This window comes from Dermacentor andersoni, chromosome 6 (assembly GCF_023375885.2).
Source record: "Dermacentor andersoni chromosome 6, qqDerAnde1_hic_scaffold, whole genome shotgun sequence".
NCBI classification, from domain to species: domain Eukaryota; kingdom Metazoa; phylum Arthropoda; class Arachnida; order Ixodida; family Ixodidae; genus Dermacentor; species Dermacentor andersoni.
In genome coordinates, this window is record NC_092819.1 from 87,368,025 (window position 1) to 87,392,331 (window position 24,307).

General features: G+C 45.1%; 1 protein-coding gene across 1 annotated transcript in view; it reads left to right on the forward strand.

The window, feature by feature from the left end:
* LOC126522532 (neuropilin and tolloid-like protein 2) overlaps window positions 1-24,307 on the forward strand; it is a 246,089-nt gene that overhangs the window by 202,987 nt on the left and 18,795 nt on the right. Inside the window, exons 5-8 of the mRNA XM_050171297.3 lie at window positions 10,111-10,308; window positions 11,954-12,107; window positions 14,878-14,969; window positions 20,076-20,231. Coding sequence (XP_050027254.2) covers window positions 10,111-10,308; window positions 11,954-12,107; window positions 14,878-14,969; window positions 20,076-20,231 — 600 coding nt within the window. The remainder of the gene's footprint in view (window positions 1-10,110; window positions 10,309-11,953; window positions 12,108-14,877; window positions 14,970-20,075; window positions 20,232-24,307) is intronic.

Genomic DNA, 24,307 nt, shown 5'->3' on the forward strand with positions numbered 1-24,307 from the left:
CTGAGGAGAGTTCTTGGCTTCACACTGCGGCATGGAGACAGTGTTTTCTATACTCTTGTTCACTTCTTTTTCCAGTCACTTTATTTATGAAAAGGTGTTTCCTTCCTTTCTTTTTTTTTTACAAGTAGGTTACTGCCAGTTGAAATTAGTACGCCCCAAAATCGTTGAACGACGGCTGAAGCTTGTTAAGACCCGCAGTAGATGTGTACTGGTAGCACATCTATTTGCATAATGCGCAAGAATCGACATAGACGACTAAAAAAGAAAGTTTTAGTAACAAGCTATAATGTTATAGACGCTGTACATACATATAGATTAATTCTATCTCCTTGCAATGCCTCAAAACAGCTCAAAGGACCATTGAGTGTTGAGCAGCAGCCTCAACTCACGGTGCCCGGAAGAAAATTCACTGTTTCCAAATGCTTAATTTTCACTTCTTGAACCGTACCTATACAATCACATTTTCATATAATAATTTCCTTCTCTCTATATATATATCTCTATTTATTTTTTCGCTTAGTCATTGGCTCGCGCAGTGCCATGCCTCCGCTATTGCTGAGATTGATCGCATGGTTGGAAGAATGATCGAAAATCACCGCCGCTTTCAATCCGTGAAGATGGTCGAACAGCGAAGCTTTGTGGCGCTGCCGTTGAGCTTCGGCTTCTCGGGCGCGCACTTCGGGATCGGCCCTACGACGACGACCACGTTCGCGAGCCAACTCTCGCTGACGCTCGCCGTAAGCAGCTTCTTCCTCAAGAGTACGCACTACTCGTGTATAGTCTTCCCATACGTAGTTGTAGCTGGGAAGGAATGTGCGGAACCACTAATCCAAAGCTCCGTATATTGAGCGCAAGGACCACTGGAGATGCGGGCGCTGCAATCGTTTTGACGATTGCCGTCTTTTTGTTTCTTAATTAGGTTACACACACGTTCGGCTGCGACGGAGAGAAGGACATCAGTGACAGTACGCCCACAGTCCACCGTTGTCACTTGAGTTCGATGTCTCGAGTTTGCTCGGTGGCGTGGTTAACAGCATCCGCCCGGCATTGCCGCTTGCGATTCTTCAAAATTAAATTGCTTTAAACTTAAGTCTGTCCGTCACGTAAGACAATGAATGGCTCATACACTTAATCGCGGCCTCCCCATTACGACGACAGAAGAGAAATGCTATGCTGGAATGACGAGCGGGAACGGAGCCAGCTGTGGAAGACGACGACGACGACGCTCGAGCCATTATGATGATGATAGCTTTAGCGAAGTCCGACAGCGATGGCACAGGGTCTGCCTAAACAGCTTTGCTCTAACATCTGAGGACGCCTATAGGGCGATCGGACAGTAAGCTGATCGGTCTATAATTTTCCAAGTCCTTGGCGTCGTCTTTCTTATGGATTAAGATTATGTTGGCGTTCTTCCAAGATTCCGGTACGCTCGAGTTCATGAGTCATTGCGTATACAGGGTGGCCAGTTTTTATGTGAAGCATATTACTAGAGCTCAACCCACTCCTCAGGCGCGGCGTTGTCGCCTTCAATGACCTTTAGTGACCCCATGCCATACCACGTGACACAGTGACGTCACGACAGAGGAGAAACGGGTCTCCAACTCGCGCCGTCGCCTTCAAGGCTGACCACGTGACACCGTGACGTCACGACAGAGGAGAAACGGGGCTCCAACTCGCGCCGACGCTCGCGGCGTCGCGGCGGTATATAAGCAGCTGCGCTTGTTTCTAGGAGGCTTTGGCTCAACTCTTGCAAGATGGGCTGGGTGGGAATCGAACCAGGGTCTCCGGAGTGTGAGACGGAGACGCTACCACTGAGCCACGAGTACGATGCTTCAAAGCGGTACAAAAGCGCCTCTAGTGAATGCGGTGTTGCCTTAGAAACGAGCTGTTTCTAAGGCTCAGGCGTGCGTCGCTTGCTCAGGCGCACATTTCGTTGCCGCGCCGAACGCTGCGTTGCTCGACGCTCACCGCGTCCAATGCGGGGCGCGTAGTCGCTGCGCCGTAGCCCATTGTCTTACACCCCTTGGCGGGTCGACGGGAACGCTGTCGCGTTCCACTCTTGAAGGTGAAGCAGAGTAACGCATGAGTTGTTTCTTCGTCTAGCCGAACCAAATATAGCCAAGCAACAGCAGTTCACCAGGCTAAACAGTGGCTCAACAACTAAAATAAAGGCTAGTATGCTTCGCATCCTGGGCTTAACCTTAGCTAAGCCACAGCCATTTTTTTCTTGAACAATCTGTCCAGCATCCTTCAACAAATCTGCTGTTACCTGATCTTCCCCAGCTGCCTTCCCCTTTGCATAGCTCCCAATGCTTTCTTTACTTCTTCCGGCGTTACTTGTGGGATGTCAAATTACTCTAGACTATTCCCTCTTCCATTATCGTCGTGGGTGCCACGGGTACTGTATAAATCTCTAAAGAACTCAGCCACTTGAACTATCTTATCCATATTAGTAATGATATTGCTGTTGCCTACAAAGTATTTACAAAGGTAATCGCAAATAGAATCAGGAACACCTTAGAATTCTGTCAACCAAAGTACCAGGCAGGATTACGTAGACTATTATTCCATAGACCATATTCGCACTATCAATCAGGTGATAGAGAAATGTGCGGAATATAACCAACCCTTATACATAGCTTTCATTGATTACGAGAAAGCGTTTGATTCAGTCGAAACCTCATCAGTCATGCAAGCATTACGAAATCATGGTGTAGACGAGCCGTACGAAAAAATACTGAAAGATATGTATAGCGGCTCCAAAGCCACCGCAGTCCTTCATAAAGAAAGCAACAAAATCCCAGTAAAGAATGGCGTCAGGCAGGGAGATATACGATCTCTCCTATGCTATTCACTGCATGTTTACAGGAGGTATTCAGAGACCTGGATTGGAAAGAATTGTGGATGACAGTTAATGGAAAATACCTTAGTAACTTGCAATTCGCTGATGATATTGCCTTGCTTAGTAACTCAGGGGACCAACTGCAATGCATGCTCACTGACCTGGACAGGAAAAACAGAAGGGTGGGTCCAAAAATTAATCTGCAGAAAACTAAAGTAATGTTTAACAGCCTCAGAAGAGAACAGCAGTTTACAATAGGTAGCGAGGCACTGGAAGTGATAAGGGAATACATCTACTTAGGGCAGGTAGTGACCACGGATCCGGATCACGAGACTGAAATAATTAGAAGAATAAGAATGGGCTGGGGTGCGTTTGGCAGGCATTCTCAGATCATGAACAGCACGTGGCCAGTATGCCTGAAGAGAAAAGTGTATAATAGCTTTCTCTTACCAGTACTCACCTACAGGGCAGAAACCTGGAGACTTACGAAAAGGGTAAGGGTGCTACTTAAATTGAGTACGACACAACGAGCTATGGAAAGAAGAATGATGGGTATAACGTTAAGGGGGATAAGAAGAGAGCAAATTGGGTGAGGGAACAAACGCGAGTTAATGACATCTTAGTTGAAATCAAGAAAAAGAAATGGGCATGGGCAAGGCATGCAATGAGGATTGAAGACAACCGATGGCCATTAAATTTTACGGACTGGATTCCAAGAGGAGGGAAGCGTAGCAGGGGGTGGCAGAAAGTTAGGTGAACGGATGAGATTAAGAAATTTGCAGGGAGATGGGCACAAGTAGCACATGACCGGGGTAGTTAAGTATGGGAGAGGGCTTTGCCCTGCAGTGAGCGTAGCCATGATGATGATGATGATTATCCGTTCCATACATAGCAGTCAACTCTGTGGAAGCTACGCAAGAAGTTTGGCCAGGAAAAGCTATAGCTCCGCGTGTTCCATCCATGCTTCACTGCGCGCCAACAGCGTTCGCTCTCGCGAGCGTGCACGTGAGGCACCTTGCGACTGGTTGCACAGAAAAAACACGAAAAGAACAACAAAAATAAATATAATCTTAAACAACGCATTAGCAGCCGTATACCACAGTGTTTTTTTTTTTCTAAGGATTAAAACTTTTTTAATTTAATACTGAGCCTATATATAAACAAAAAAAGAATTGCCAATACTGCGGTCAGAAAATATCCAACTATATCCAAGGGCGAACGAAGCCACTGTAAGAAGTCTCTCTAGCCTCCACAGTGTTGACTGCTATGGATGAAATGGAGTATAAGCACTTCTATTGAGTTGTGAACGCGATAGCATTATACTCCGTTCCACACATAGCAGTCAACGCTGTGGAGAATAGAGAAACTTCTTGCAGTGGCTTCCTTCGCACTTGGTTTTTCGGCCGCACTTATTGTGCGCAACTGTTCCTTATATAGGCTCAGTATTGAATGAAACAAGTTTTAATTCTTAGGAGCAAATACACTGTGTTACACGGCTGCTAATGCGTTCTTTTAGATCGTTTTTATTCTTGTTGCTGTTTTCGGGTTTTATTGCGATAGCAATTATGTGGGCACTCGAGGCGCATTTCTGCCGTCGCCGTCGCCGTGAGGTTCTGTGTTAGTGAAAGCGTGTGAGGGTGAGCGGTCGAATGCGGTTCAATCTCGCGTGCGTGAGCGCGGAACTGCCCTCTCCCGTGGCGTGCGAGGCCGGGGGGTCACGCGAGGGAGGAAGCGCGTTCTTCTCCAGCGGTAGCTAGGGTGCCTCGATGTCCTCCTCGCCCGCTGCTCCGACAGAGTGTAGACAAACGCGGCGTCTACTACGGCGTTAGCCCCGCGAATCGCGAACGCCGTAGTAGACGCCTTTGGAAGACGCCGTAGGGACTCGTTGCCGGCGCTCGTGTCTTGAAAGCGATCTGCGACGTGGCCAAAGTGCGCGCCCGCGCAGGCCTTATGTTCAAAGTGATCTGCGATGTTTGCAGAGCGCTTAGTGCCGGCAGCTTCGTACGCGCTGTGCTTTCAACGTTCCGTTCGCGTTGAAGCGAGAGATGCGCGAAGGTCAGTTCGCTTGCTGCTGCTGCGATTCTTCACTCCACCGTTTTGCCAGCAAGTTTCCGCGCACATAGAGGGAGATGTGTTCGTGTTTACCTGTGCGCGTGACACAGCGCTTGTTAATTTAGTTAAAACACGTTGGTGGGCTAGTTGGTTTGAATCCATGATAGAATGTGTAACCGCGACCGAACAAGGACGTAGAACAAGGAGACACGCAGAGAGAGCACTATCTCTGTGCGTCTGTCTCTTTCTACGTCCTCGTTGAGTCACGCTTACACATTCTATCATCGTTTATTTAGTTTGTAAGTGAATGTTTACAGGTTTGTACGGCCGATAAAACTACTATCCATACTTCGTACAACTATCTACTACTTTGCTATTGCAATCTGTGTTTCACCTTTGGAGCGGAACTGCAAATTTTAAAGCGAAAGCTTTACTAATCTCCTCTAGCCGAGTTTCGCCGTCGCGGCGAGTTTGACCTTCATTTGAACACTGCTGCGCCGTAGGCTTGGCAACGCATTACGTGTTTTGCCGCGCCGGGCTCCAACGCCACCGCCACCGGCCTTGTGTATGCGCTCTCCGCAGCTGGATCGCCGCCTGACCACGTGATTCGCCGCGCGCCTGGCTAAATGGAGCGCTGCGCTAGCCTAATCAGTGCGTGCTTGGCCATGGATGAAAGCAAGACCGGGCTGTCTTCTCTGAGCGTTGCGCTATAGCGGTAGGCTTTGAGCCGTCGTCTCCAAGCGACGTCTGACCACCCCGCGGATATCGCCTGGCGAGCTGCTTCACTGGAGAGGGTTCCGAGTGCAACAGGTGTCGCACCGTCGAGATCAATGTAGCGACCGCGTTCGCGCCCTGTCCGTTCGTGCTTCGACGTTGCGCATGTTCGCGGTGTCTCCTTGCATGTCGAGCACTTGCGCTATCCCTGTGGCCCAACAGGCGTCGCACCGTCGAACGATGCGTGTCTACCCAAGCCTAATCACAATCATGTCGAGCCACCGAACTAGGCACATCCGTCATACCTGGCTTAACGATGATTGTATACCGAAGTAGAATAATTACAGCTGAGTCAAAGGTTAACCAAGTGAAACCAAGACTTAATCATGCTAAACCATGCTTTCGCTTTTTTATTTGCAACCCGTCGCGAGGATCCTCACGTGCATGCTCGCGCGAGCGAACGCTTTTGGCGCGCACCGAAGCACGGACGGAACGCGTGGAGTGATAACTTTTCCTGTTCGAACTTCCTGCGTAGCGTCCGCAGCGTTCAGTGCTATGCATGAAACGTAGTATATAGTGTCCAATTGAACGCCACTGAGCGGTTCTTCGAGTTATGACCTCACTGGCAACCGAGCGCATTGACACGCTTGGAGGGTTCGATATTGCCTTACAAAGGTGCAGTTAGAACGCAGACGAGAGCGTGCGCGGATATGGAACGCGCGGACAACTCTGGCTTCTGGGAGCGGGAGCGAGGGTGACGTGGCGTCGCGGCAATGCCCTCTTCCTTGACACAACACCTGGCGCGCTACTACAGCAATAGGTGTTCCTTTTCTGTCGCTCTTCTTCGTCAAGGCGCACCGTGACGTGGTGTAGCAGCAAATGGGAAAGAAGCAGAAGCGGGCTTTTTCGTTCAATGGGAGATTAGATGCTTCGCATCAAAATCAATATAATGTAAGGAGAGGAATCCTTGAAAAATACGGCCGAATGTGACAGCACATATGAAACCCAGCTCGAAGGCGTTGACTGAGAAATTGAAGCTAAACAAGCGTACTTAACTGTCTGTGTGTGTGAGCTTTTTTTTCCTTATGTGTTAAGCATTGTAGTGAGTAATAAAGGAGGGCTTCCATTATGTAGTAATATAACAGCCGACTTGCTTTCTTCCAAAACACTCAATTTATAAAGCCCAGAACGCATAAAGAAGAACCAAATGTGCCATCAAAATGTGTCAGAAAGTTAGAAAACTTTGATTGGTATATTTTGTACTGGCTCGACTCGAAATTGGCGAAGGTTCAAAGCTGGTACCACTGAAATCTCAACGGTAACCCGTCGTTGTTGCTCAGTGGCTATGGTGTTGGGCTGCAGAACACGAGGTCGCGGCATCGAATCCCGGCCCCGGCAGCCGCATTTCGATGGGGGCGAAATGCGAAAACACCCGTGTACTTAGATTTAGGTGCACGTTAAACATCCCCAGATGGTCGAAATTTCCGGAGTCCTACACTACGGCGGGCCTCATAATCAGAAAGTGGTTTTGGCATTTATCATTTAGACACACACACACACACACACACACACACACACACACACACACACACACACACACACACACACACACACACACACACGCACACGCACACGCACACGCACACGCACACACACACACACACATACGCACGCACGCACCATTTACTAAAAATGTGGCACTATAGCCACGGACTTTTTGCTCTTTTCCGGTGGATTACCTCGTCACTTTTCGCTTTGACACAATGTCAATATTTTGGGATCGCCTTTTCACACAGCGCTTTATCTAGTACTGTGCAACACTTGTGTAGTAGAACAAAACCCGAAAGCCAGAGCTGGAGCTTGGGCTCCGAGCTGGCCCTCAAGCTGTTCTTCCATCATTAAAAAAGTAAAAGCCTTTCTCAAGACGGAATTTGTCAAACCACTTGCAGCGCCCCTAATACTGAAAAAATAGAGCAAATAAAGAAGGGAACACTACATGTTCTCCTTTGTTAGAAATGAAAACGGCTGTGCGTTGTCGCTGTCAGTATTACAATTTACATATATTAAAGCGCAACACACACCATGGCCCGCACGTTCAAGAAAAAACAAACGAACAAAAAAAAAGGAAACAAGAACAAAACGCCAAACGCTATAAAGGTTGCTTCAGCAACCAAATTATTCTTCATTACTCAAAGAACGCAGAGCTCACGAAAACGATTCAGTGAAAAGGCTGCATGAGCTCTTCTCGTCACATCGCATGGTTCACTGCAACAACAGCAATAGATAGAGACATCCTAGGGCACAGTCTTACTTTCCAGCCTTGTCATTTTCTTGCTAGTTCACGGAGTCGGCACTCCGCATACTCGTCTGAAAAAAGCAGCTTTAAAACGCAGGGTGGCGAAATGAATACGAAAAATCTCTCCAAGGAGCATTTTGTAAGGAAGCTTGCAACTGCAATGAGCTGGATGAGAGGTTTCAGGGGAAGGCGAAATAAAGAAACGTATGAAATAACATGCCAAAAGCTGCAAACAATGCACTACAAAAAAATTTTAAGTAAGCAGAAGGCACTTTTTCTCTGGTTTCTATTCTTGCTCGTATTCAAGTATGTAGCGGTGTCGAACAGCAGAAGACTCCATAGTTTTCTCGAGAAATCTTTCGTTGTACGAAGACCATCAACTGGATATTGATTATGATGAGGATGGCCGTCTTAAGAGGTAGCATTACTTCTGGTCTCTTTTCCTTTGCCCGGCTACATCCTTCGGCTTTCGGGCGAGGAAATGAGGCCTTTTCGCGACGGAGCAAGAAGAAACACCGTCTTTCCTCGCCATCAATTTCGGAGGGCAATAATCTTGTCGTTGTGTTAAGATAGCATATGTCACCTGTTTTATGGCAGCAACGGAATGTTGCAAAATGGAAAGTTCTTCCTGGTGCGACGAATTTTCTTATTCCGTACAGTGCGCCAAATACGGTGTGCTTTATCTTGATGCTGAAAACGAGTTTTCAGGAATGTGGCCTCCCTTTTCCTATGCTCTGGCGTCATCCACCATGAAAAATATCCCTAGGCTCATTGAGAATGTATCGCGAATGTAGTGCATTGTGGCAGTAGAACAAAAATATTAGCGGATGGAGCATGCCTTATGTAAAATAGATACTTAGTTGGATATGTAAAGGAAGAAAAAGAAAGAACATATGATACACGCTGTGGCGGCGACAGGAACGAAAAATGGTCCGAAAGGTTCTTTTTTTTTTAGTAGCTAGTACCATGGCGGTGTTCATACGAAATAACTCTTGTTTTTCAGGAGCGCACAACCACACAGCTCCTATTTGCCTCAGATAAAAAAAGGGAAGGAGTATCTCGATAAGGGTTTAACATAAAATAAAAGAAACAACGACAAAGACAAAAAAGGGACATTGCTAGACGGCTAATTTTCACATGCTGAACTTAATGGAAGAAAGTGTTCGGATAAAGCGGATTGTTACACTATCACGCTGTGATGGAAAGCATTTTCATTTCCGCTTTAGTATCGTGAGGAATTGCTTCTATGGATCTTCTGAAGCGTCAACCGACGACTTCGGCACGTCGGATTAAGATTTCGTGCAGGACGTGACTTACAGTATTACTTCCCTGCCAAAATAATTACCGAGAGAACGCTTAATGCATAAGTGATATCTGTGCCGTATGATACGCACTTCCGAGGCGCAGTAGTGTCAACTTCTACACAGAAGTCAAGGTACTGTGTCCATAGTCATCATAGAGCCACGTAAAATATAGTCATTAATGTAACTAAATATGTTATCGCAGAAAGAAAACAGCCACGAAATACAATCTATAAACCCCTTAGAAAAATGAAACAAATCGATAAGTATGATTGTGTTATCATCTGCGCAAAATTGGTGTGGTACGTTATCCTTGCAAATATAACCATAATGAGTGTTGATGCAGGCTACAATTCTAAATAAGCTTTCTCTAACTTTAAGTATGAGTATGTTTTATTTTATTTTATTTATAGCAAGTATAAAAACCTCCCTTTAACACTTCCTGTCCTCCCCCAACACACAGAGATCAACGCGTGAGTGTGCGAATGCATGCGAGACATCTTAACACACTAACTAGCTCCCAGAATAGCACTCCTGTGGAAACCAGTGCAAAACAAACGTTTCACAATTTCCCGATCTCGGCTATAACGCTTACTGCTATACTTAGTGAACCGATTTGCCCGCCTGTGGGCTCACAAGTGCGAACGTTTGCTGAGCAATGCACCATGATGCTAAAGCCAACACCTATCTTGAGCCATGCTGGTGTAAACGTTCTTCTGGTTGAGTATAATTATGGTTGGCCGGGTCATGCGAGGGGGTGCGTGACACCGAAGGTGCATGCTGCACACCGTTGTCTCCGTGCCTGCAGGCGAAGTCTGAACGAGCCTCATAGGTTGTAAAGCATTGTCGAAGTACCGAGTTAAAGGCGTAACCGGCGTATCTTACTCCTCTCGATTTTATTACAGGTTTCATTCACCCGCCGCAATCCACGCGAAACGTGACCGGTTGTGGCGGCACACTGACTGGCGTGGGCGGTGACCTGGTGTCTCCGGGCTACCCGGAGACCTTCCCCAAGGACGTCGACTGCACCTGGCTCATACGCGTCGACTATGACAAGCACATTTATATCCGCGTCCTAGAGCTCCAGCTAAAGGGCAGCATTGGTAAGCGCCACGGCAAGATTCTATCTACGTGAAAAAATCCTGCTTGTCCATAGTAAGGAGGGAAATTGACGGACGAGAAATCTCCTCGCTCTCTGTCCTTTTTATGTTGATTTCAAACCACCTAGAGCAACTGCCTCGGGGAGGCATTCGTCCCGCGTTCGATACCCTACAGAAAATAAATTTTTCTTCAACTATGAGGTTTTTTATTTGTTGTTCAGAAACTTCCCTCCACGTTGCCGGCTGCCGCTGAACTGCTTTTCTCTATAAAGTTTCCTTTTACTTCCAGTTGTCGATTAATTCTGTCTTGCTGTGGTGGTCTGCTAACTCGATTGTCAGTAAAAAAAAAAAAGGTACAGCGACCGCCACATCGAGGCAGAATTAATCGACAACTAGGAGTAAAAGGAAACCTTATATATATAAAAAAATCAGTTCGACGGAAACTGGCAGCGTGAAGGAAAGTTTCTCAGAAACGAAGAAAAAATCTTCATTGCTGAAGAAAAATTTGTTTGGTACAGGGTATCGAACGAGGGACATTTATGGCGCAGTCGCTCTTGCTGGTTTGACATGAACATAAGAGGCAGAGAGGTATTTCCAGTTGTCAATTAATTCTGCCTCGCTGCGGCGGTCTGCTAACCCGCTTGTTAGGTCAAAAATTATATAGAGACCGCCCGGGCATGGCATTCACCCCAGGACGAATTTTAATTCCACTACAAGGCTTTATTTCTGAGAAACCCTTTGTGTACCAGGTGATCATTTTTATGGTTTGCCGAACAGTTATATGTCACCTATGGCAGATAACATCTTTCGAAAGCTTCAGCTGTAATATAGATCGGGGCGGACGCACCTTGCACAAGGAATGGAAACACATATTCAACTAACTAACGAAATTCACTAATTAGCTTCTTAATCTGTTACTTTATGGCACTTACCGCGAATTACTAATTGTAGGCGGTGATTTCGCAAAGCGCATTCGTTTAGAATAGATTTTGCGATGACACTATTTTCGAGATATTCATTGCCAAAGTTTGCTACGAAATACATGGGCGTTCCAGTTAGGTATGTGATTCATTGCATACCCTAGCGTTTTGTTAAAAAAAAAGACAAGTGGAACAACGGTACATTTTTACCGCAAGTTTGATGGCGCATACCTCGAAAAGCGTGTGATCTTCAAAGTTGCCTCGTCCTTTCCCCAACCTCAAACAATATAAAAGCCTTACAGGGGCCATGCTCTTTTGGCTTTTTTTTTTTTCTAGCGTTTGTCTGACAGCCCCTCCCTCCCACCCCCCTTGCTCCCCGTAGCACTAAAATCAAACCTTACTATTAACCAAGGCCAGAGTCGGTATCGGCAACACTCTGTCATAGAAACTGTCAGTTTCGCGCTCCTCAGTAAGCTATCGAGAATTTACAATCATTATTTGAACTCTTCGGTATTCTATAAGTCGTTTCTTCGCTTGATTAAATAGACCAGCTATTTACTTGAATGACACTTGTGTGACTGAAGAACAGCTGCGATGAAAAGGCTGACGTTTATCTAATACATTTCTGAAGAAGGGTTCTACAGCAAAAAAAAAAAAAAAATAGACGCACTCTACTAGTCTCAGTTGGCTGCTAACTCACTGAACATATTTCTCTTGTCACCCCGCAGCGAACTGTGGCGAAGCGGAGCTTGCCATTTTCGACGGCTACTCGAATCTGAAGGTGAATCCTGTACAGCTCAAACGTTATTGCGGAGATCTCAAATACTATAAGAATACTGACGAGAAAACTGAGCTGTCCAAGAGGAACCGAATACTCGTCAGGTGGGTGAAATTGCTTGAAATGTTTGTTTTATATTCCCACTTATGAATGAATTCCCTTTTGTTAAATAACACGGTTGTATAGGAGAAGTTCGTGCCTTTAGGTGGCAATGGCTACGCCAAGTCGCACAGCAAAAGAAAAAGAAAAACGAAATCACGAAAGGCATCGAATAACACTAAATAGTGTAGAATAGTACGACTATATAAAGGTTCTGCAAGGGAGTTCAGGAAGCCACTAAAATAAATACAAGAACACGTAAAAATGCGTATAAATGCGCACAGGTTCATACATTGCTAAAATAGTTTAAGTTGTCTGTGAAAACACGCAGTTGACAATTTTGCAGACTTGTGTTGTAATTACACAGGATACCACTTTACTACATAACACCATATAACTAAGTTAAACCTTCTTGACGCATTACACGAACATTTAGTTCAAACATTAAATGATTGTTTTTTCTAGAAATATTTTTACAGCAACAAACTTTTTCTTTCGGCAACCCAACTGCTGGCCATAGGCCAGTTATTTCCTTCCTCTCGTGATTTCTAACACCGTTGTGACACATACACTTCTGATCGCGATCGGGGCCCTTCAGGATCGGATTTCTTGATCGCGATCGAAAATGGTCGCTGCTGGACCGTCCAACAACCTGGATCGAGATATTTTCGACTGCTGATATTCAGCAACACTAAGAACTGCATATTGGCTTGACTACAAATTAAGATTTACGAAATATGGTTAAACTTGGAAAATGTCAATTTGGCAGCTTACTATTGCTAGTAAAAATATTTTAACCTTTTTTTTTGTTGAGCTGCTTTCACTTTTTGTTTTTGGCATTTTCAGAATACTGCGATAGAAGGCGCAGATGTCAGCCTGCAATCGCGATCAGGCAGCCTGATTGCGATTCAGGGATCGCGACTGTCAGGATGCGGATCCCGCAAGATTGCGATCGCAAATGACAGTGTAGCAGGCATCACTTACAGTGCGTACAAAGACAGGGACCAAAAGAACGACGAAGACCAACTAGCCCGTACCCAAACCCTGCTTCCGTGCAGGAACAATTGATCCGGATCAAGTTCAGTACGGAACGGCCCCGATCGCGATAAGGAGTGTAGGTGCGACACCGGTATTACAGATATGTGATTGTCCTTGCAAAACCAGATGGCGTTTGCAATTCATATAGAATGAAATCTGGATTCCTGACTTTATCGTTAAAAAAGTGAGAAGGAATAACAAGAAAGCACGCACCATCTCGAACAGTCTGTTACGCTTCACATCGCAAGTTGGCGAGGAAGAGCTTAGGCATTAGAAATTTACACATAATTGAGTGCATTTGAAAGACATTGCGGATTCGTAAATGAACAAGAACACAGCTAATACACACAATTTCTTTAAGTCAATGCGCTAGATGAACATTCCATAATTAAAACATGGAAAGACCACATAAAACCCATTTAGTTCACAGAGTGGTAAAAAAAGAAACGCAAAAACAAAACCAAATTTATGAAGATATACGAAAGCACTTTGCGTTTAAAATGTGTTTCTGATCACAACGTTTATTTTAATTTGGTACAGTTCGGTTTTTCCTGAGTGTTGGTGTAGCTGCCAGCCACTACATGTGTCTTGGCACGTTGACATCGATGTGCGAGGCAATCATGTTGTTACAGCATGACAAGTGACGCTACAACAAAGGAGTAGTGGATGAAGAGAGGGTACAAGGAGTGTTCGTACCTGCATTGTCACGCACGGTATACCATCGGGAAAAGTGGCTTCCTTCTGAAATTGCACAACACTAATCGCTTCTTCCTGAAAAAGAAATAGGCAGCACTGACCAGGGTTTTCTTAAATTGCTGCTGCAAACGCTACTTATCATATAGCCGATGAAGATTACGGAAAAAGAACGCTGGATTTCTTTTCACACCAGGATTCTTATTTCACTCGTTTTTTTTTTCCCGTCAACTATGTCAATTATTCGCAAACACGTATTCACAAAGGTAGTAAAAAATTCCGGTCTAAATAAAATTTTATGCCGCAACAAATAGGAACATTGGCACGGCTAACATATATAAAGAACGAAGCCATGCATATCTCTTGATCTTTGTTATGGCACATGCTTTAATCAGTGTAAGAGCTGTTACTTTATATCATGCCCCAGCTAGAAAATTTTAGACCCGCATTTCTGTGAACTCCCTGTTACCAACAAAGCTAGAAACAATACCTCTAAGCGCTTCTATAGCGATTAGAATTCAGACAGGAAATACATCTTTATCTAGATGCTGTGTTGCTGTGTACAATAATAATAATTTCATTTTATCCATGTCGAGTTGCTTGAAATTAAAAGAGGATAAATATAACATTGGTACTAGCAGCTCGCACACTGAGCTCACAAGCTCAGCTCCGAAACAACATGAATAAATGAAATCAGGAATTCACGTGAAAGCCCTGAAGCCACCAAATGGCATCATTGGGAGTTCTATACTTTCTGTGTGATCTGAGCAGTTTAATGGTTAATAAAAAAAAAGGAAAAGATCAGTCAAGATAGAATGCTTCTGATCGATTGACTCCAGTTTGTAAGTGACTACGTGTCATTGCATGACGAGGTTTTCTCTTGGAATTACACTCCAGTAATATTGAACACAGTAGAAAGCCTACGATGCTTCATTGTCAGATGGCTAACACATTCTCTCATACTTGCTTAATTGTAAACAAGCACATTTGGTAATGGAAAAATTTCTATAGATTTAAAATACCTACAAATGTATTTGCTTTCAGATTACGAACCACCGTGGCATCCCCTATCAAGCAGCCAGGGCAGATAATAGGATTTAAGCTTGTGTGGACGGCTGTAACCTTTCAACCAAAAGGTCAGTACAATGCCAGAGCCTTTAAGGTTACCAACCGTTTTATTTGGAGTATATTTAAGGCGTTTTATAGCCAAGCAGTGTTCTGAACACTTCTACTGGCCCTAACACGTTATTGCAGCAGAAAGACCGGCACCACTATCATGGAGTGAAGAACATTTGCTGAAACACGGTGCTATAGCGATTGGGTTAAAAGAACACTCCTTTAATTTACATGCGTAAATGTGCAGTACTGTATTGATCAGATTGTACGCAAAATTGTCTGATATGTATGTATGTATATATATATATATATATATATATATATATATATATATATATATATATATATATATATATATATATATATATATATATATATATATCAAGCACGTGCCCAAGGAGGGCCTTCCCCCCCGAAATTAAGGCGCATACCCCCTCCCCGCCCACGCCACCAACTCTCACACACATTGCTAAAGCGCCGCCAAATAAATGTTGAGGCTTGACAGCTATTCGACGGTCAACATTTTGCTGCCTTTCACACTGCTTTTGGATAGTGGTAGTTATCGGCGACTTCTGGGATGTGACGGCCAGTTTCGTCATCAATTCGGTGCCCGCGCGATGAACTCGAGATGCATTCAGTTGTAACCGTCTATTCAAAGGTCACACGCATCGTTGTTACTTCGTTAGTTCAACCTTCTTTGTTTAGACTGATCCAGGGATCAGGAAAGGGATTCAGTTCATGGTCAGCTGGTCTGTATGCACGTGGAACGAGTAGCGGTCAGAGAAAATGCCAAGTGCGTTTACCCTTTCTTTTTGTTATATTATTTCCTCGAGTGACGGCTCGGCGCGACGCTGACAGATCCTCGAAACCTTATACCCATGATATGGGTTAGATAAGGTGAAAAATAAAATAATGTGAGACGGCGTCCATCATCAAACCCTGTAATAACCCTTAAACTCATAGACAATATCACTGTCACCCTTTAACTCGTCTGGTTTTTCCCTAATTGTACAGCTCGTTTCGTGTAAAATTGCCTACTGCAAACAAGAGTCGCAAGGATTTGAGAAATTAAGCGATCTACTAATGGAGAGAGCCAAGGCAACAGCCAAACAGGAAGAAAAAGCGAAAATTAACAAATTTAACCATTCTTTATGAAAATATTTATGGATCAACATCTTTTTATTTAAAAGGAAGTAGAGAAAATGACGCCGGAAGTGAAGGACAATTTCGTTTCTTCTGAATGACGCTTCTACAGTTATCATTCGAGCCGCATAACATAGCGACTTCTCTGCTGTGCTTATGTAGGTGTTTTTCTAACCTTCCGCGGTGGGCACAGTACGTGTAGAATCGCAGCTTCCTGGGCCATACGTAACTGTACGCGACTGGCCGCCACGCATCGTTACGTAACTCCCCAAATAACAATACGAGTCGGTTGTGCACGTACTTAACTTGTTAGAGCAGTGAACGAGGGATCCAAAAGAACTGTGATTGCTCCTTAAATATATATTTCTGTATAATTCTTCCAGGGCTAATTCAAAAAACGCTACTATAGTCGGATACAACTTAAGTCTGCAATGAAGCTCCGCCCACGCCCTCATATCTGCCAGCCACTGTTCCTCCATGAGGCTGCAAATAATTCGTACTTCAAACTTTTTCTGTTACCCAAATAAGGCCGTAACTACAAAAATAAAATTATTAGCGCGTAATTTTGTACCTTTTCCCTCGCCTATTATACTGGAATGACGAATGCCTAATTCTTTATTGAACTGAAATAACATGCTTTGCTTCACTACAACTATTTGTTGTGAAGTTCCACTTCAGTTGGTAGTGAAGTTTCATGAGTAAAATGGTTTGAACAGTGAAATGAAGTGCACCGCACACTTTGGAAGAGGGAAATGCGCAGACTCCATACATTTTGTCGATGTCTGTTGTACACCTCATTGCCTCCGCCGATGAAGAGACTCTTCAAGAACCGCAGACGCTCCGGAGCTATCAAGTACGACGCCATTTTGAAAAGGCTGCATGACGACTATTTTGTTTGTTTCTGTGATTGGCTGTCGGAGTAACACAACTGCGAGCGGCCTGTGTGCCATTGTTGCCAACTGCTGTTTTTTAAGTTTAATGTTTTCTTTATTTTACACTTTCGCTTCTTTGCTTGTTCTTGGCAGTGTTCTTCCTGCGCTTCTTTTATGCGGGAGTCCATTTGACGTGGTTCTTTGTTTGCCAAGTAAAGGAGCGGTGTATCCCACAGGCGTACCTGTAAAATACACCTTATTTCATTTCTCTTTTGTGGGTTTACGCGTTTTTATGGCGAATGGTGGGCATTGTTCACATTTGTACTAGTAAAGGTACTGGATAATATATATACGTATATATATATATATATATATATATATATATATATATATATCAGATAATTTTGCGTACAATCTGATATAGTACTGCACATTTACGCATGTAAATTAAAGGAGTGATTTCTTTAACCCAATCGCTATAGCACCGTGTTTCAGCAAATAATGGGTGTATATATATATATATATATATATATATATATATATATATATATATATATATATATATATATATATATATATATATATATATATATATATATATAAGGATATAGAAGCTCGTGAACGCCCATGAGTCCGTGAGAATTATAGTCTATCTAATCGTCTAATCGGCCACTCCAACGTAAAAATTTCATGAGTGTCTTTACTGTCTTGTGATGGGTCCACATTCCAGGACTGTCGGCTCCTAAAGCGGCCAGTGATAAAGACACGTGAGCGCAATCGCGAATGACTGCCTATGTGTGCTGTATCGGGGACGATGACAAAGAACTCTTATGTAAGGACGCACATGTTTTTAGGGGCAATCATCGGCCGTGACGTCTGTTGGAGTCCCCATGTGGCCTACCTAAAGAAGCGCCTGACAGCCATCTCTCATCTTTTTAAGTATCATGGAGCAAAAGCCTTGGGTACTTCGGTACACCTGATGATGCAGATGTACCGGACGCTGTTTGTCGGGTATGTGCGGTACAGCTTGGCAGTGCTGACCAATACCTACAAAACTAACATCCGTATACTCGAAAGTGCTGAGGCTCAGGAGCTTGAGATTATGACTAGGGCTACCGCGATGTACATCAACATCCGAAACCATTGCAGTTGCGCATGACTACCCTGCTAGAATTCACCTTGGTATGGATGCCCTCAAAGCACACGTCATGCACCTTGCTCGCGCCCATCTCCACTATTTTGCCTCACGACCAGACGACCGACCACGCGCTTCTTTCCGTCAGACGATATTGCCTTATTGTGCATACTTGCCAAGAGATCGCGCAGCTGCAGCGAGTGTCTTGCATCCCCTTTGATGCTTAGCTTAGCCACGATTTCGACGGACCGTACCAGGAATTCGAACAAAGGCACAATTCTCATCACGACCTCTCAAGCAACTTCCGCTGCTCTTGCGGTACTAAAAATACAACGGTCCTAGCCATCTATGCACTGATGGCTGTAGAGGGTTGTGCAGGATCAGCGATTTTTTCCTGCCGAAGTCACAGCCTGGAAGTTCCCAGGACTACATCGACAGCCACGCAGCTAGCTGTTATTCGTAGCACACTACGCATAATTTGAGAAGAACCACCTCAAAAATGGAGCATCTTCAGTGACTCTGAGGCAACTCTACATTATTTGCTTTCTACCTTACGCCGTGGAGCCTACGAAAAACGAGTTCTAGCAATCCGAGAGCTGCTTCATCGCCTCGTCGAGCAAGGACACTACGTCACACTTCAGTGGCTCCCTAGCCACTGTGGCATAATGGGTAACGAACATGCCGAAGAAACTGTTCGATCTGCTCATGAAGACGGCGTTTAGGAAACAAACCTGCAGTCAAGAACAGATGCGGCAGCTAAGCTTCGAGTGTTTGAATGTGATGCCTTACAATCGTTGTTGAACACACATAGTTTCCAGCACACACGTCTACATCGACAGGACCAATGTCTTTAACTTCATCCTCCACCTACATCACCCCGACCAAAGATAACGGTGTTTTGTCGATTGTGGCTTGGCCTCGCATTTACGAAGTCACTTGCTTACCGCATCGGTTGGAAGGATAGTGCTGCGTGCGACCACTGCGGCGACGAGGAAACGATCAAACACACACACATACGATCACACTACGAAAGAGGTAAAAATAGTACTGTCCATTTACACCCTGCACTTCCAAGTACTTTATAGCATTCGAAGCAACATTAACTGTTCCAGAGATGACTACATCCGTCTCGTAAATTATTTTTTCAGGCAAATTTCCCGCAGAGAGAAACGTTGCACATCGTAGCGGGGGCAGGTACACAATAGGTGCTCGATGGTCTCCTCGCACCCACAGGAATCGCACATCGGGCTCTCGGCCATTTCCAAACAATAGCACCGACTGGACTTAAGACCGTTCACCGAGTCAAAGATACTCGGACCGTGGCCACACCCATCACTGGCCCGAAAAGCGAATCGTGCATTAGTGCAATACTTGAGGTGCACCGGTTTAACAGACCGTTTATAGTGTCCCTGTGCATAGTGTCCCGCCCACGCGCACTCATTGCTCACTCTCTCCCCTTTTTTCCTCTTTCTATTCCCCTTTCCCCCACCCCCAGTGTAGGGTAGCAAACCGGATGCTCTTCTGGTTGACCTCCCTGCCTTTCATGTCCTTGCTTTCTCTCTCTCTCTCTCTCAGACAAATTTCCACACTTTCGCAATAGTTGATGCTTAACTGATGGATGCGGAAAAAGCACTAACGCGGTTCACATTATAATTTTAAAATTATATTTTAGCTGATTATGCACATTTGTTCAAAGATCAATTCATAGTGCCTGATCTGTGATAGCACTTTACGTGGTTTACCAACGTCAGATAAAAATCGGAGCGCAACAGCCCATATCGTATTCCGGTCCGTTTACATGTATTTTCGTGGGAATAAATATAAATTTATACTTATTTATCGTCCGTTGCCACGAACCGGTAGCGAATATATTTAGTCTTGTATCTGTCCGCATTCAATGGGACAAGAAACTCCCCTCGACTTGCCGAATGAACAACACGTGTGGCTGTTCTTATTCCTGCTTTCTGTTTTCACAGACGTCTGCAAGGAGTACACGTGCCCCAAGAGCCAGTACTGCATGAACTCGGAATCCCGCACTTGCACCGAGACGAGGGAGTATTGCATCGACAGGTCGCTGGTATGCGATGGACTGCCCAACTGTAGTGGTGAAGACTTCAGCGATGAAGATAAGTGTGAGTTGGCTCGCCTACGCTATCGATAAAGAATGTCACACCCCACGTATCCCATATCCCGGAATTGAACGTCGTGACATCGGTACATGGATATTCTACTACATATCGCATATGCATGGTTATATTTGGATGGGGCGGTTAGGCACATCGGTTAATAAAAGGGTAGGCACAATATTTCTTTCTCTTAATAACATGTAAAAAGAACGGTTCCCGGTGCCTCTGCTGCTAATAATTTTTTAGAGTAATCCATAGATATTGTTAAAATTTTTGTAGGGTCAAGTATAGGCGGGACGAATACAAGTACAATATTGCACACGAATGTGATAAAAGGTGCATATGTGCAGAATTCCTGAGTAATAGCAAGTATTTCATTGTAGTGCCATCGTTTGGGTGCTACACTAAGACCAGAAATATTGTTTTTTAACAAGCTGCGTGGTAGGACAGCACACAAGAAAAGAAGTGATACAGACAAGCGCAGGCTAACAACTGATTTATTCAAAGCGTAGAATCCACCTTAAATAGTGCCCAGACTGAGTGACGTATTACTATCAATGTTAACAACGTAGCAAGAAAGCATTTAGATGGAAACTTCAATAAATGAGTTGGTAGTCTCGGCTCATCTGCCTAACTTTTTTCGTTGTGTCCTGTCCTACCACGCAGTTTGCAAAAAAAGATGAACCCATGCCAGCTTCCCCAGCTGTAAACGCTTTTTACGAGTAACATTTAACGTGCGAAACATAGAGCTTGGCTGTGTGCGTAGTGGGAAGCTCCAGATTATATTGTAGGACACGGGGAACTTTAACACGCGCCTAAATTTATTTAAGGTCCTCGTTGATACGACAGGAAAACCCTTTTCTTTTTTTTCAAAAAGCCCGTCGGAGCTGAAGACATGTCCTCCATAAAAGCTTTCAGTGACGCTCAAAGTTCCCATATTTGAACCCATGCGTCACCGTTATCATCGTTAAAAAAGTAGCTGTTCGCTTTCATATTCATAACGACTGTACGCGAACATTCTTGCATCGTTCCCGCATCGGAATGCGGCAGCTACGGCCGGGTCTCGAACCTGCGACCTCGTGCTGAAAAGAAGAGCACCATAGCCACTTATTCTACGTGCTGGGTTCCGGTAGATAGCATTTGGCCAATTGGAGAAGTCGTAGACTGATGATTAGACTCGCGAACGTTCAAGGTTGTGGAATAAATTGGCAAAGATAATTAGCTGCTAAAGATGACGGAGGCTTACAGAGCTTCGGCCGAGCGAAGCGCGTTTATTCAAAGAGTGCTGCATCAGTCATTCTCAACGTTCCTCTGGCAAATACGGCCCTTCGCAGTGTTTGGTGTCAGTCAACCAAGCGTCGATGGACTAGGCGCCGTCTTCGTCATGCTTGTCATCGTCACACCATACTATACGCATCGCCATCCATGTCGTGCCGCCATCTTGTTCGCCGTCGGCCCAACGTGTTCATACTACAGTTAATATCAACGTACAGACTTCATATATTTTAAGTACTGAATGTTGCCCCTGTTAAATGTGGACAAGTTCTTTGACTTGCGTCCACATGAAATGAGTTTCACCTCTTTGTTCCATTCGAAGCCGTGGCCTAGTTGTAGAACGCCCGCCACGGCTGCGGGAGGTGATGAATCCCCCGGCTTCTCTTTGTCTTTTCTAGCTCGGGCATCGTTGTGCAACCATTATTCATTGTCCCTAATAGTGGCACCAAGCAGCCCATTGTGCATCGACAGTGACGATACATTTCTGCAGTCAGAAGGAGAAAAACTACTTTTGAAGATAACTATGCCTGATTTCCAGATATGATAAGGGAGACACAATTTCAATACTTCCGGTACAGAAATGGCATACTCCGCACTTTGCGGTAATCAGCTATTGCCTGAGCTGGCCAGTGTCCATAAACGGGCTTCCCATAAATCCGTACCTACCCGGTTCACTCCAACGCTGCCACCCTGCGCTCCCGTTTCGGGAAGACCTGCTCATCGTTCTTCGAGTAAACCTCGGCTAACGTCGTAAACCCGTGATAAATTGCCCCACGGGGAGCCAAGATCGCGCTTCCCCAAAAGCCTTTTTTCCACCTTGCATCGGCACCCCTCTAGTTCGTCGCTGGCAGCGTGCCTGATCGAACTGCGCTCCCTCGGCACTGGTGAGGCTTGTAGCCAGGCCGAAAATGCGCTGCGCCAGCGACCGATGCGCATAATTATGTCTATCGGCATCGCGCCGCCACGGTCTTCAGCGAGAGTGAGCCGGTAAGCCCGCCGATGCGCCTTCCGCCGGCCAAGACGGCGCCATGAGTGATGAAGCGAAGCTAACGCAGCTCTTGGGGAATCTCGCTTACAAGCGATCTAATTTCGAGGCTTCGGTACACATGGACGCCTGCCTCAATAATTTACCTGGGAAATGCAGAGCCGTATACTTGATTCGGAGATGCGTTATTTTTTTTTTTCGCTGCCTTTGAAGCTTGTGCTACCGCTATGTCTTGTTTCTTTATTGCTATAGTTCACCAGTAAAAGGTGATAAATAACATTGCTACACCCCCCCCCCCTTTTTTTACCACGCACACATACACACAAACACAATAAAGTAGGAACGAAGGCAACAGTTATAGCGGCGGCGATCATTAGATTTATAACACCTTCAGTAAAAAACGACTAAAGAAGCGCAGAACAGGACATGGACCTAAGAGAAGCCCCATACACACATACATAGGCGATGTGTGAGCGTATATGTGCCTTTTTTACGTGTGTGTCCAGCTCGCGCTTCTTTAGCAGTCTTTATGGAGTACCCAACGTACTCAAACTGCCACTCTTGCGAACACCTTCAGCCTTTATTTCTTTCTTGTATTATCTTTATGAGCACATTATTTATGGTTCTGCACGCGCGCGATGGTCATGTATATTTCAGTACATGACGCACCGTTTGCAATCCAGCTTTATGTATTCGTACGATAATATTCTATGATATTCGGGGGAGGCTGGCAAGGTGGCGTGCTAATCTAAGGCAGACCTATAGCTTTGCGCATGCTGCATGCAATTGCTGGGCCCGAGCCCTATTTATGAACTGAGGTAGGGCTTTTAGCCAGTCGCAACGCATGCAGGGAGGAGTGCACGGTGGCAGATGCGAAACATTATAATCGCATGGTTTTGCCTGCAACTACCTTGCCGAATGTGCCACACAAAATTACGGTGAAAACACGGGGAATGCGGCAGATGGAAATTCAAGACGGTGTGCAAAACGTGAACAAGGTGAATGCAGGAGCCAACGTTTCGACAAGTGGACTTGTCTTCTTCAAGGCGACGTACGCTTTCCTCGCCACAGTATATATACGTGGGGTTCTTCTAAAGGGGGAGGGTGTGAGGCGGGAGGGTGCGGAAACGAGGGAAGGTGTGTTATCGTGTCGAATTGAGAGTAAAGGAACGCTGTGCACAAGGCCGAAGCCAGGGCGACCCCCTCCCCCGCCCCCCCCACCCCGGTCTGTCAACGCACGCGTGTTAGCCGGCGTGTCAAGGGCGTCTGACACGCCGGCTAAAAAGAAAAAAAGAAAAAAAAAGGAATGGAAAGGGACAAAAGAGTGAAAGAAAGAAAAGAAAAGAAAGAGGGTGGGGGCATACGCCAAGAAATCAAACTAAGTGTTGTTGCCTATAGATTGAAGTTTAGCCTAGCGAATAGTTTCTAAAGCTCCCTTTGAAACGTTTATGCCTATTGGTTGCAATATCTTGAACTTATGTATAAGGTATGTAGATATTATGGATAAGGTATGATTCTCTCATACCTTATCCATAAGAATCTATTCGCTATACTAAACTTCAATCTACATGCAACAACACTTAGTTTAATTTCTTGGCGTATCCCCCCCTCCCTTTTTCTTTTCTTTTCTTTTTTTCTCTTTTTTCCCTTTCCATTCCTCTTTCTTTTTCTTTTTTTCCAGCTGGTGTGTCAGACGCCCTTGACACGCCGGCTAACACGCGTGCGTTGACAGACCGGGGGGGGGGGGGGGGGGGGGGTTCGCCCTGGCCTTGGCCTTGTGCACAGCGTTCCTTTACTGTCAATTCGACAGGCTAACACACCT